The sequence below is a fragment of the Myzus persicae genome, unplaced genomic scaffold (genome assembly GCF_001856785.1).
Source record: "Myzus persicae strain clone G006 unplaced genomic scaffold, MPER_G0061.0, whole genome shotgun sequence".
NCBI lineage: Eukaryota > Metazoa > Arthropoda > Insecta > Hemiptera > Aphididae > Myzus > Myzus persicae.
This window is the reverse complement of record NW_019103889.1, coordinates 593,402-607,674: the sequence shown is the minus strand read 5'-3', so window position 1 is coordinate 607,674 and position 14,273 is coordinate 593,402. Positions and strand designations below refer to the sequence as shown.

The 14,273-nt window shown below is 33.5% G+C and overlaps 2 protein-coding genes across 2 annotated transcripts; one reads left to right on the top strand and one right to left on the bottom strand.

Moving 5' to 3' along the window:
* Positions 1 to 11,164: 11,164 nt before the first annotated feature.
* Positions 11,165 to 13,798, top strand: LOC111035951 (protein ANTAGONIST OF LIKE HETEROCHROMATIN PROTEIN 1-like). The gene is made up of 2 exons (XM_022317795.1): positions 11,165 to 11,708; positions 12,916 to 13,798. Exons 1-2 carry the CDS (start codon positions 11,392 to 11,394, stop codon positions 13,796 to 13,798), a joined length of 1,200 nt encoding a protein of 399 aa, XP_022173487.1. The 5' UTR covers positions 11,165 to 11,391.
* On the bottom strand, positions 11,912 to 12,761 carry LOC111035954. The gene has a single exon (XM_022317798.1). It carries the CDS (start codon positions 12,438 to 12,440, stop codon positions 12,000 to 12,002), a length of 441 nt encoding a protein of 146 aa, XP_022173490.1. The 5' UTR covers positions 12,441 to 12,761; the 3' UTR covers positions 11,912 to 11,999.
* Positions 13,799 to 14,273: the final 475 nt, after the last annotated feature.

The following is a 14,273-nucleotide window of genomic DNA, read 5'->3' as shown; positions in this document are numbered from 1 at the left end:
GCGTTCAGTTTGCCATTTTGGATGGACGAACAAAAAAAACGTACGATATAACAATATGGATGGTATATACGTATATATTATATTTGTCTCGTCAGTTGTATTGTAATCTTAAAAAAAAAATATGATACTATAATCATAGAGGAATTATTAAGTATCGTTTCGAACGAAGCGCGCCGCACACACGTCGGACGACGACTGACTGCAACGATCGTACTGTGTAGACCGAGAAACGCGACGCACGAAATGTGTGTACCGCGTAGCCGAGCGAGTGCGCGCGGGCGCGTGTGTGCGTGATGTATATTATACAGTGTGCGTGTACCTTCGCGCGGCGCTACGTAGTGCACCACGACGGCAACGACGGTGCCGTTTCCGTGTATACTGCACCACCACCGCCGCCACCACCACCACCGCCACCGCCAGCAGCACCACCACCGACGGCAGTTATCTCGCCGATATATGCGTGGGCGTGTGTGTGTGTGTGTGTGTGTGTGTGTGTGTGACGTGTGTGTGGGGATGTGTACGCGCACAGTATTATCTCGTTATCTCGCGGCGGACAAATGTAACGTGTCGCGCGCGTACGGTGACGGAGTACGACGTCGACGACGCACGGGCCACGGGCAGACGCGGCTCAGCGTCGACGGCGTTCCACTCGGTACTGTGGACGCGCGTGCGCTCCCCCGTCAGCCCGATACTCCGCTTGTGCGGGTGCGTGACGCCGCCGTGACGGCGACCGCCGGTGGGGGCGCCCTGCCGGTGGTGGCTGATAAAAGTTTACTATAATATACGCTACGGGCGCGCGTACCTCCCGCCGCCGGCTCACGAGCGGTGTCCGCGCGAGGTTACGGCGGTGGCGGTGTTGTCGGCGGCGGTGGCGGTGGTGGTGGCTGAGGCGGGGGCGGTGGTAGGGGATTTGTACGCGCGTAAAGGTGTTCGGTGTCGGTGGTGGTGCGCGCGGCGGCGGGGGAAGCTTGCTGCTGCCGATCCCGGGCTGTCGCCAATCGTTAAACGGCGGCGGCGGCAACGGCAACGGCAGCAACGCTGCCTCCGCCGCCGCCGCCGACGACGACGACGACGACGCCACCGGAGCCCCCTAAGGCAACTCGGGCATTTTACGTGTGTGTGCCCTCTCCGCTCGCCGACATGAGTACACACACATACACACACGTACGCACGCGCGCGCGCGGAGGGACACCGAAAAGTCTACTCTGACGCGGACCCTTTGGCCGGCAAGTGACTGGCGGCGCCTCTTTTTCGCGTGTGTCCGTGTGACGCTGGCCGTGACGCGCTCGCGGACTACCCTCATAATAATAATAATAATAATAATGTATGGTAATATCATAAATTATACCCGGCATCACTGCATCTGTGATCTCCGTCGGTGACATCTGCATGTGTAATATTATGTTATAATATAGAAGCTTCATTCGTGTGCGAAAAACCGTTTTGTAGTTATATAGTTTTGTAGTTTGTTTTGTACATAATACATAATTATGTCCCACAAAATCTAACCATATTATATTATACTCGTCGAGATGACTATTGTCCACATTATCTAGTAGTGCCTGACTGAAAAGAGGTCTTATGGATTCCTCCAACTTCCAAGGCTCCAAATGTATATTTAACGAGCCGAAGAAATAGTTAAGATTCAAATTTGGAAAATAACTTTTATATTAAATAGCAACCTGTGAATGGTGGATACTCTTGGAGTTAGAGAAGGAAAAAAACCGTGTATACTATCGACTATTTTCAATTTGTCTATTTTAAATATTCAAAATGATTTATCGAACATAATATTGAACGTTATTTTCAACGATATATTTTTAAAAAGTCCTTTAAATACAGTCACATTCTATTGAAAATACCTGATATTATAAAAAATTGTTGTGATTAATAACGCACTAAAAGGGATTTTTCAAACTTTATTATGATTCAGGACTCTAGCTTTTGTGACTTCAAAATCCTAGTTATTATGCCATGTCTATACATATATGAAGATTTGAACGCGTAATTCGAGTATCCCCAGAATAGTATAAATACATTTTGTACCATAAATGATTATAATAACATATTTTATTTGAACTGCTATAATATCATAATTATATCGTAATAACAAATGGTGTGCCTCTAAGTAATAATAACGGATTACAATAACTGTATAATTTAGCCTTACTTATTAGTTATTACATATTAGCAATTTAAAATTTAAATCATATGGAAATTAGTAAATTTAATTTTGATAAACTAATAATAATAAGTAATTATTAGTATTAATTAACATAGCATTATTTGGTAACATCATTTATCAAAAAATATTTACGAAATAACCGTATGATATTATTGAGATTAAATTGCATTACATTTGTCAGTTTATAATATGGGTTTCACATTAGTTATATAATATCACCAAATTAATACCTAACTAGGAGTAACTTAGTACCTAACCAAACATTTCCAATTTTGAAACAAAATAAAATAATTTAAATACCTAACTGAAACTATATAGACCATGTGTCCGCGGAGACAGGGTACACTTTATCACTCATTAGTCATTACCCTGTAAATAATTTCCAATATGTTATCGTGATGTTTAAAAGGAAAAAATACGTACAGTTAAAAAAAATCAAATATTTTTTCCTTCTAAACATCACGATAACATAATGAATAATAATTAAATTAAAACTAATTAAAAAAATTGCAGAATGTGGGGGGGCCAACTTCGTGTACGTGATCTAACTTTGCCAATTTTGGGTTTAGAATACAAGTTGATGAATCAAAATTACTTGAAAAAAACCCATCAATCCGAAAATGTTATTCATAATAATAGCTTAAAATTAAAAATTTTAAAATTAAAATTTCTATTAAAAAAAAGAAGTTGTTTTGCACATGAGAAAAATACATGAGTTGCAAAATTGTAAGTCATAGAAATTTATGATCCATTAGTCTAGTTAAATGTCCCACCAACAAAATTGAAAATTATTTACAGGGTAATGAGTGATGAAGTGTACCCTGTTTCCAAGGACAAACGGTATTTTACTGGGCTAGGCCAAGGTCTTAAATTACTATGTATTATATTATAATATACATAGTGGTTAGTGGTTACCTAATGAAAGACAAAAGTAGTGAATACAAACTTCATGGCCTCAAAATAAGAGCCCAGACAGTCCAGTGCACTGCTATTGCTATAAAATTTGTATAATGGTACTCTTTTCGGGCGAAAATATTACAATCCCAGATCATAAAACTACTTGTTAATAATAAGTTATTTTGTAATATTCAATAATATAAATGACAATATGACAAAAAAAAAATGGAGATACCAAGTGTCACTTTTAATTTTTAAATGTTATACGTATGTATATGATAAATTTTGCGAACTTTTTATTATAATTTATATTTTTAAGTAAGAATATCCATAATTTATTGTATTTTTAACAAATATTAACTGTTGAATATGAATTCATAATTCATATTATTTGTTATTTGCATAATTATTAGGTATATGAGTATACTTGCATTTAAATAATAACAACTTTATACCAATAAATTAATTAAACGAAAAACTAACAGGTACTTTATTAAGTCATAAGTCATAGTATAGCCGTATATATAGGTACCTAACGATCTATAATCATCTTAAAACAAAATATTCACGAATATACGAATATACTATTTCATCAATAAATAATATTCACAACACATTTACATATGCATTATGCTGGTGAAATGGAGAACATAGGTATTGAACTTGTTGTGCAATGTGATAAAACAATGTTTTATAACTTGTTGAAATCCTATTTTTATTATCTTTACATTTTAATATATGACTATTTGATTTAAAACTTTTTTTTCTTTACAATATGTAATATATTTGTACTATTATTTATCCGCTTTTTCGTTACAGTAAATCTCGAAAATATTTTTATTAAATATAGGTACTTAATATACAGGTAAACATGAATATAATTTAATAAACTATTATTTATATTATATTAATTGTATCATTTATTAATTTATTATTCAAAATATCTTCTAATATATTACAAATTATCAATGTTTTGTTCACTTATTAAACAAGTACCTCCTTTAATGTGTTATTAAATCTCAATTATATAGATGTTAAAATATGCACTCATAGATGAAAATGGTAAAAGTGAATCTACTTGATAATCACATATATTACATTATCACATTTCACATTTATCATTCAGAGGCGGAACTGTGAAAAAAAGGAAACGAGTATTTATCTATACTAGCGTAATATTTTTAATGGCATTCATTTTTTTTCAAAATATATTTTAACACCAAATACCAAAACACCATAAATAATAATATAAAACCAAATTATATTTATTTTGAAAAATAAAAGTACCTATTTATAAAACTGTAATGTAATATCATGTGTAGATATGTTTGTGAATTGGGAGACATCAAAAATCTACCAACAGTAGAAATGTTCAAAATGTTTATATTTATTATATGCGAATTGATATAAAAATATTGATTTCGTAGACGGAGTAGTATTATTTTTGATGATAGTAGTTTAACTTTTTATTTTGTATTATACTTATAGTGGTTAAAATACCAACAAAGAGTAGGTATGCATTTCACAACGTTCAAGTAGGTTGTAGGTACCTTAAATGTGGGTTTGAAACTAAACGGGAACAACTTTTCTCTGTTTTTAGCTTTTATAATTCCATTCAAGTACCATATGTTCTCTTCATTTAAACTTATTCGTTTATCTATCCTCATATATTTTGGTGAAACGTATGGAGTTATCGATGAGTATCTCTTCATTTTCACTACTTCACTAGTATCATTAGGAGTCATGTAAATATACTTCTCAGTAGTTGCAAGTGCTCTTCTCCTTATTCAAATGCATATGTTTATCTTTTACTATGTCAACTGTGAAATTGAGTAGAATATCATTGTCTGTGTAAATGCATTGCGTATTTGTGTCATGTCTGTTCGATTATTAGAACTTTCACAATACTTCTATGCTAATTATAGAGCCCTTAATTATAACCACCCACGTTAATTTTAAATTTAGACGCAACCGGGTGCCAAGCAAATTCCAAAAAAGTTACATCAATTCACGATGGTTAAGTGTTAAATATTTATGAAAAAATATACCATATTTTTAATGGGAAGATGCCTGGGGAAATGTACGTTGTAGATAATCCCTATCAATTGATGGTCTATGTTGGTATTTACTATTTTGGCTGTTACCAGTCGGTGAATATTTGAACGATTCTGTCGATCATATCGTTTGGCGAAATGGTTGTCTGTTGATCGACACAGATAGGCCATTCCCAATGAATTAAACTCAACTAATCATTATTCATTTCCATTAAGTTGGATAAAAAGATAAATAAATTATGCTATTTTTTGTCATATTAATTTTCTAAGTCACGAACGTTAATTGAAAATATTGATAACTAATAAATAATGGCATTTAAGATGGTACGCACTAATTCACTACTTATATACTTATACAAGTTATACTTATTAACATGCGATAGTTAAATATTAAATACCTACTCAATAAAATCTCCCCTTTTTCTGATAAATTTGTTTTATGTCATAAGTACACTGTACGATGTTCCTACTATTTAAAATAATATAAAATTGTACTATTTTGATGTTTTCAATTTTTTCCTATGTACTCTAAAATCGTTTCTAGGGTCTCCCCCAGAATACCCGGTGATAGTTTTATTGTAGGTACTAATAACCACTATTAAAGATATCTTAAATCTTAGGTTATTATATCTTTAATCGTGCTAATAACTGAGTGATAAGCACTTGTCCGAAAATGAGCGGTTATACGGTGGTTACCCTGTGACCAACTTGGGCCGGTGTTGCAAAGCAAGTCGAGGGATTTTTCGCTTTTTTTGTTCGAGCGCAGCGTAACGAGCGAGTGGCCACGTGGCCATCACTGAACGAGCATCACTGTAATTAATTTCAAGTTTGGAGTCACTGTTGGCTCGTTGGTAAATTATGGTATAATTCGTGATATTAACTTCCTTATCATTTTCGGACAACTGCCCCCTACTCCACTCCTATTGGTACATGTTATTCGAAACTGCCATGAAAATAACAAGTCCCATAGCTATCATAGATTCGGCTGTTTATTGATTAGTCAACCAAGATTAGACATAGTATTTAAAAGTAAAGTTTAAATAAAATACCTAAGAATAACAATATTATTTTTACTTAACACATTTTTTCCTATATACCTAATACAGCATAATTATATTATACTATCGAATAATTTGTAACTTAAATCATGGTACATCGATGTAGTTCTAAAATTTAAAATACTTATTTACTAAAACTGAACTACTTAACTTGGGTTTGGAAGATCGAATTTATTTATAGATACTAATTTTTTCATACAATATAGACCGAAATGTTTTTTGAAATCAAGTAGAGTAGTCCTTGAGACGATAACTATAAGTCCAAACCATAATGCTATACCTGCATATAATATTGTCTTGTCAATAATATAAAAATGTGATGCAATTTAATATTTATCACTTTGGATCACTCTCTCACCAGTTTCATCTGAAATGGTCATTGTTTTTTTTCAATTTTAAATAAACAAAATAACAAAATTATAAATTGATTATTCAATTTTAACAGTTTCATTTTATAAATTAATAAATTAATAAATTATATTATACAAATGATTCAACTCTTGCATTTTTGGCATACAAAAATATGATTTCCTTCTACCTCAAACTACGAAAAACTTTGGGGTCATAGAATGGACAAACTTGACAAACAGAGCCTAAACAATTTTCCGGCAAACAACAAGCAGCGTGTTCCAACTGACCTGGCACGTCCAATATTACAACAAAAACTATTCATCACTTGTCAGACTAGCAGAATGACAATTTTGTCAAACAGAGTCGACGAAAAACATAGAATTTTCAGAAAGACGAAATTGTCAAACGGAGAAGGATGTTGCAAACACAACAGGTGTGGCGTTTTTCAATCGGTCTGGCACGCTCAATGGTACTCCAAAAAATGGACGTTCTTGAGTTGCACTCTAGGTATTCGGAAGTTGATGATCGCGGCTGTCAGGTCACCGTGGCGGCGTGGACGTTCCAAATGTAGACAGTCATCGACAGAGCTTAGAATTGTCTTACCGGGCGGTGTAGTAAAGATCGACCAGTGCCTCATTCTTTCACTTGACTATAGAGATAAAGATGGCATCCAAACTGACAAGCCGAAATCATTGCAAACCTTATCACCGCTCGATGTTGATCGATGCACTAGGATTGGGCCGTGGATCGCAAAATTACAGATGTCCGAGGTGCCACTGTTACGGAACGAACTTGCAGTTATTCCAGTTGTCACCAGAGCTGAGGATCTCTCACCTGCAGTGTATAGCTGAGTGAAGGCGTTCTGCCGGTGCCAACAGAAATTCCGCGGCAAATTGCTCGTTTTGAAGAAGTTTAAAAAATGTGTGAAAGAGCTTGCTGAACGCTGCAGCGCATAATTTGTTTATTTTGTAGACATGGAAAAAAATGCTCCCCTCACGCTAGTGTTACCAGTTACTAGTTACCACGGTCAGCCGCCGTCAACCTGCAGTTTTTGCAGTGCCAGAATAGAACGTCATAAGACGTCGACTTGTAAGACGATAAACTTGACAAACGGAGTAAGACGTATCACAGCAAGTGGTGCATTTCGACCGGCCTGATACGTCCAATGGTACGCCAAATACTACAGATTGGCGGGTGGTTGATTGTGGTAACTGGTAATACATGAGTGTGCGGTGAAGGTCAAAGTTGATGAAATTACTCCACGTCTACAAAACTATGGCAGAAACATATTCTGCGAGCAACATTCACCAATGATTTCCACAAGCATTTTTTGGACCTCTTCCAAAGCGATCTTCGTGTTGGTTTACTTGGGACTTCTTCTGCCACGCACGGGACGGTATTCAATCCGCAATATACCGGAGACAGAAGCCTTAGCTCTGGCGACGACTGGAAATTTCTAGCAATTGTGCGTCGTAGTGGTGGCTCGCAGACAGCTTTGATTCTCCGGTCTACAGCCAAGTCCAGCGCTTCAATGAATAAATAGCAGTAATCAAGTTCCACGAATATTGAAATGGCCACGTCGGCGCCGTCCAACTCTGCAGTCTCGTGATAGGTTGGCACCGGCGACGGACCGGTCTCTGCTATGACGTGATGAAAAGTTGGCGATTCAGTCCTGAGCTCCGGTGATGACATGGCACGCCGCAACTGGGAACCGACCTTCGTCATCCCACCGTCGAATGCCAAATCTTGCAGCGAGCCAACCATCACGGACCGTTGCTCATTGGCATTTTCCAACGACTTGGCGTTCATTTTCTGTGCCATTTAGTAAAAAAAAAAATGTAAAGAATGAAACTTAGTAACAGTTCTTGAAGTTTCTACTGTCCAGGCACATGTGCCGCGGAGACGAGCTAAACATAAACTAACGAACTATAAGAACAATCTGTTTGTACTGCGAATATTAAACATTAGCAGCATTGTTGGTTTTTGGTTTGTATTGTGGCCAGTATAGTTAGATTTTAGTCAGCTACTCAATAGCAAATAGTTACAAAAAAAAAAAATCACTATTTATAAATTGTTTTGATCAATAAAACCTAACAGGTTATCAGAATTATACCACATTGTTAAGCGACTTAGATTGTTGAAGTCAAGATTTCAAATCTGCAAACTTTTTACACAATTATTGATCACTATTGAACAAATTCAAAGGCTGGTCATAATCGAGTTTAAAATTTAAAGTTACCTAGTTGAACAAAATTATAATTTTTTTTAACTTTGTAGCTTGTCTAGGTATGTTTTGTTTTTTGTTAATTTATAACTACTAACTTAACTTAATTGATTTTTAATTAACTTTTTGTATTAAAGAATCACATTTTATGTTTGAGAAGTTAATATAATTTATTTTGTTTTCGATTTTATTTTATTACATTTAAATCGATTCCGTTTTCTTATTAAATAATATTTCAGGTAATGTTTGGTGTGAATTGTTGACTTACAAATTATAACACAATAATGCTATATAAAATATAAATATTCATATGCATACTATCCTTTACTCTTGTCAATTTAAGTCTGAGACTTAATTTTGAATAGTCAATTTATTGTACAAGTATTATACAATAAGTAGAAAGATGAACTGTTCATTTTATCAAAACATGTACTTATCTAGCTTATAATATATTATATACAACCTATATGATACGTCAAAACCAAAACTAATTTCTTCATACTTTTACCATTTAATACTATATGAAGAAACACCGGCACCGATGATTTCTTCAACAAATTAACATGTTTTTTTATTTTTCTATTAACACTCAAACTTACTACTACTAACTACTAATCTGTAAACTATATGATTAAAAAAACAAAAAATAAATAGTATATGAATCAGAAAATATTATGTTAATTAGAATTTTAATAAGAAAAATGTAGAATCAATAAATTATATATTTAAATAAAATATAAAAATAAACACAATACAGAAATTAAATCTGATTCTAAAGGAAAAAACGCAGGTATAATATAAAGTAAAGAATAGCTTTTAATGAATTAAGAACAATATAAAAATGATTTCACTAATTTAATTAGCGATCGCTGAAAGTATATAAGTACGGTTTTATTGATAATACACAAAAGATTTTTCATTTTTCTTGGCAACTATAGCATCCTTATACTTATTATATTTTTTTGTGATAGGTCGATGGTTTTTAATTTTCCTTTCATGCAATTTTTCCACATAAAGTCATCAATCTCGTTTGAGACCTTGCGCTTTCTAATTGTCGTTGGTATAATCTTTAAAAGCAACTTTTCAGTTTTAAATACCAAAAAAAATAGAAATGTTTATTGGGTATTTATTTTTAATTTATTCCATATAAATATTAATAAGTAATTATTATGAATTTACATAATTTCTATTTATATTAGTAAACGCGTTTTACACAGTATATTAAAGTATATACGATCGTTTTATCTCTATAATGGGCCTATAAGTCTCCATTCACCCACTTCCCACGCACAATAAAAAAAAAATATTTATTTAGATAACGCACGTCTGAGTGTCTGACAACGGTAACCAATTTGGAAAAATCATATTGGAAAATTTCAACCTCAATTATTTATGCAGGAAAATGATTTTTAAGAAACTGTTAATTTTAAAATTTTTTCTTAATTCCTCAATTTTTCGGTAAATGTTATTATCAAATAATTTCGTTATTTGTTAATTGCTATTCGATGTTAATCAAACTCTGTAAAACACAAACGCCGAATTTTATCCCATACTATATATTATCTTAATTCTTAGGTAACCTTAATTTAACAGATTTTATATATTATTATGAAATCCAGCAGCATTTAGAAAATATTGGTTTGTGAATACTAAATGTCAAATCTAAAATTGAATGTGCATATTTTTGCATATTTTAACTATATTGTTATTCCCGATAATCAAATTAATATATTCAAGCAAGTGACGGCCAATAATATTAAGTACCCACCTATTTATATGTTTCTTAGTAAAAGATCAATTGACAAATTATATTATATTATGGTATATATATATTTATATCTCGATAATTCTATTACTCAGAAACTAGGTAGTAGCTAACTATAGTTACTATCATAGCCCTATAAACTAGTTATTATAGGTCTATGGTTACTATTGTCGGTTACTCGAAAAATTATCTCCCCCCCCCCCCCCCAACCAGTCCGTTGTTCGAACACAACATACTGACAATCGGTCCTCAACATTGTACCCCCTTGCTGGCAGTTACGTGTTTAAAATGAAATTCTCTATTCATAGTAGACTTCTTTATCAATATCGATATTTTGATTTGATATCCATATCGAGAAACATTTTTTTTTGAAAATTTAAATATTGATATTACAATACAATATATCGATAATCTAAATTAATTTTTAATTTTTATTTAATGGCCCCCAGATATTGGGTATTGGGTGTTTGGGTTACCAGAAAACAACTGATTTAAAAAAAAATATCTTATATAATATATTTTAAAAACGATTTGGTAACCAATCATACAGATAACGATAAATCGGAGTATCGATAGTTTATTTTTTGATATCGCTATTCAAGATCATACAAAACAAAACGATATCGATAGTCAAAAATATGTAGTTGAAGAAGCACGGTCTTCAGGCCTTAGGCCTGGTGCACACTTGCGTTATTTTGACGCGCGGCAACGCTGCGGCACCGCGGCGAAGCCGCCGTATTCAATGCACACCTAGCGTCAAATAACGCCTTACATACGTGGGTCAGTACGACGCGCAACGTTGAAACGCCTAGTATCACTGAGTTTATTTTCTTTAGTTTTTCACTAGTATTTTCAGCATGAATTCGACACAAGCGATGGAAATTTATAAAAGAAAACGTATAATTTTTGCGTACCTTGTGTACAAAAAATATGTTTTGAAAAATAAAAGGCGTTATTGGGTACACCCATTTACTGATTCAAGACTTGCGAAAGGTATATTTTATACGTCTTTTGAAAATTTACGTGAAAGCCCGGATAAATTTTTTAACTACTTTCGAATGAGTATAAAATCTTTTGACGAGCTTGCCGTTAAAATTTCGACGAAGATTAAGTCTACAGATACGCATTTTAGATTGTCTATACCTCCACTGGAAATGTTAGCTGTTACTTTGAGGTAAGTACATTTTGAAAATTCTGTTTATAATTTTTACTTTAAGACGGATAATTTAATAATATATTAATAGTCAATTAAATTAGACATCACAGTATAAAATAAATATAACGGATATAATTGTATGTATAAACAGTGTAATGTTTTTGAAAATATTTAATAATTTCTTAAATACCTACCGTATTAATATATCCAATATCCATGAATACATTAAGTAGAAACTAGATACAAAAAAAATAGTAATAAATTCTAACACAATTTTAAAATTCATACAAAACATTATTATCGAATAACTTAAGTTCCATCCCTGAAAATGTCGATACTGTCTTCTTCGCTGTATGCCTGATTGTCCATAGTTGTGGAAGACGAGGCTGATGGAGATATTATTTTAAAATTCATGCTCGGACTTTGTGGTTGAGGTAATGAAGTAGTTAGACGTGTTTGAGATATGGGAACTTGATGACGGTTTAAGTAATTGGAATGGTGAGGTGAAGGATAGAAAGGACCGGATACATGTGTAGGTGTATAGTGTGGAAAGTTAGGAGAATGTTCATAATTTTGTATAGCTGGTGGATTCCTCATTCGCTGTATGATTTTCATAACTTCACAACGGAATTCAAGCTTTTGATCTTCGGTGAAATTACTGATAGATGGTAGGACACTTTCAAAAAATGATCTGTCTGGATTGGTTTCTGAAACGGGTGGTACAATCGGAGAAGGAATTGGTGCATTCATAAAATCAATTAAAGTAGTCTCGAAGTCATGTTTGCGTTTTTTGGTTTAGTTTTGGGTATAGATAGGAGGAGTTTCAGACTCTTTTTGTTTTGATGTTATTTGTTCAGACTCACTCAATTCTTCTTGTTCTCCACCTAAACTGGACTGCGTTTCTGTTGTAGCACCAGCAGTTTGCAAAAACGATAGCTGTCGAGCATAAACATACCGTTTACCTACCTCAGCAGCTTGTCCAGATTTTAATTTTTTTTTTTCACTTTTTGTGTAGGTGTCCTTGATATTCTTCCACTTTTGTATAAATTTATTGCCTAAAATAGAGAAAATGTTCAGAATCTAAAATATAACATGTACTATGATTTTTTCTTTATCCAACTAAGTTTTATTTTTTTTTCATTACATATTATTATTTTATTGTTATGTGATTTTTCTAATAATAATAAACTAAAACACTTTTGTATGCTTTTAAACTTTTTCATAGATATTTGGGAAGTGGATGTGATCAGATCGATCTACATCTGACATACAGGATTGGTCATACAACAATTGGAAAGATATTGAGAAAAGTCTGTAGTGCTATTTGGGAAGTCTTACGTGAAGAGTGCTTTCCTGAGTTGACAACTGCCCGATGGAAAAAAATATCTGAAGATTTTCAAAAATACAGTCAATACCCTAATTGTCTCGGGGCGATAGATGGGAAACATGTGCGGATCAGAAAACCAAAAATGAGTGGTTCTCTGTTTTATAATTATAAAATTTTTTTTTCAATTGTGCTTCTAGCAATTGTTGATGCGAATTATAAGTTTATATATATTGATGTTGGTGCTTTTGGGAAAGAGTCAGATAGTTCTATTTTTGAAAGAACTCCTTTCTATAAAAAACTCAAGAATAATGAATTAAACATTCCTAGGAGTCAGCCTCTTCCAGGTACAGTTGGTTCAAATATGCCATACACGTTTATAGGCGATGAGGCATTTTCTCTATCACCAGATATAATGAGACCTTTTAGTGGTAAAGTTTTATCAGACACAAAGCGAATATTTAACTATAGATTATCCCGATCCCGGAGAAACGTTGAATGTGCTTTTGGAATACTTTCAAATAAATGGAAAATGTTTAATAAACCTATCAATGGAAATTTGGATTTATCTATACTTTTGGTAAAGACTTGCTGTGCCCTCCATAATTTTGTAAGGACTAGAGATGGATTCAACGTTGAAGATGTAATGACTATAGATGGACTCATTGAAATCGAACGAGATCTCTCAAGACCACCCAACCAATCAATTCAAATAAGAAACAAGTTGGCAGATTATTTTGTATCTGATGTAGGTAGCGTTCCATGGCAAACAAATTATATTTAAGTAATATTACGTTATTATTATGTTTTATTAATATTTTTTTTAATGCTTTCACAACCTGTCTTATGTGAATCGATTTTTTTTTTGATTTTGTATACATTTACTTTATAAATAGTGTCAAGTAAAGCTTATATAATATATCATATTATAAATATAAACTGAAAAATTAATTTCAAATTTACTTACAAATTTCATTTTTGTCTCTATCGTCCTTCTCGTCAAATCCATCACAAAAAACTCTACAAATATTTATCCACGCACCTCGTTTTTTCTTCCGGTCATGATAAGTTTCGACAGCGACATTCCATATCTCAGGATAGTTTTTAACCTCACCAATAAATAGTTCAATGTCCACTTCTTCTTGATTTCCTGCCATGGTGCGTAATGCGTAATGCGATTTACAAATTAAAAAACACGTTATAAAATAAACGTGTTTGGCGTCAAAATAACGCAAGTGTGCACCGGGCCTAAGACCGTG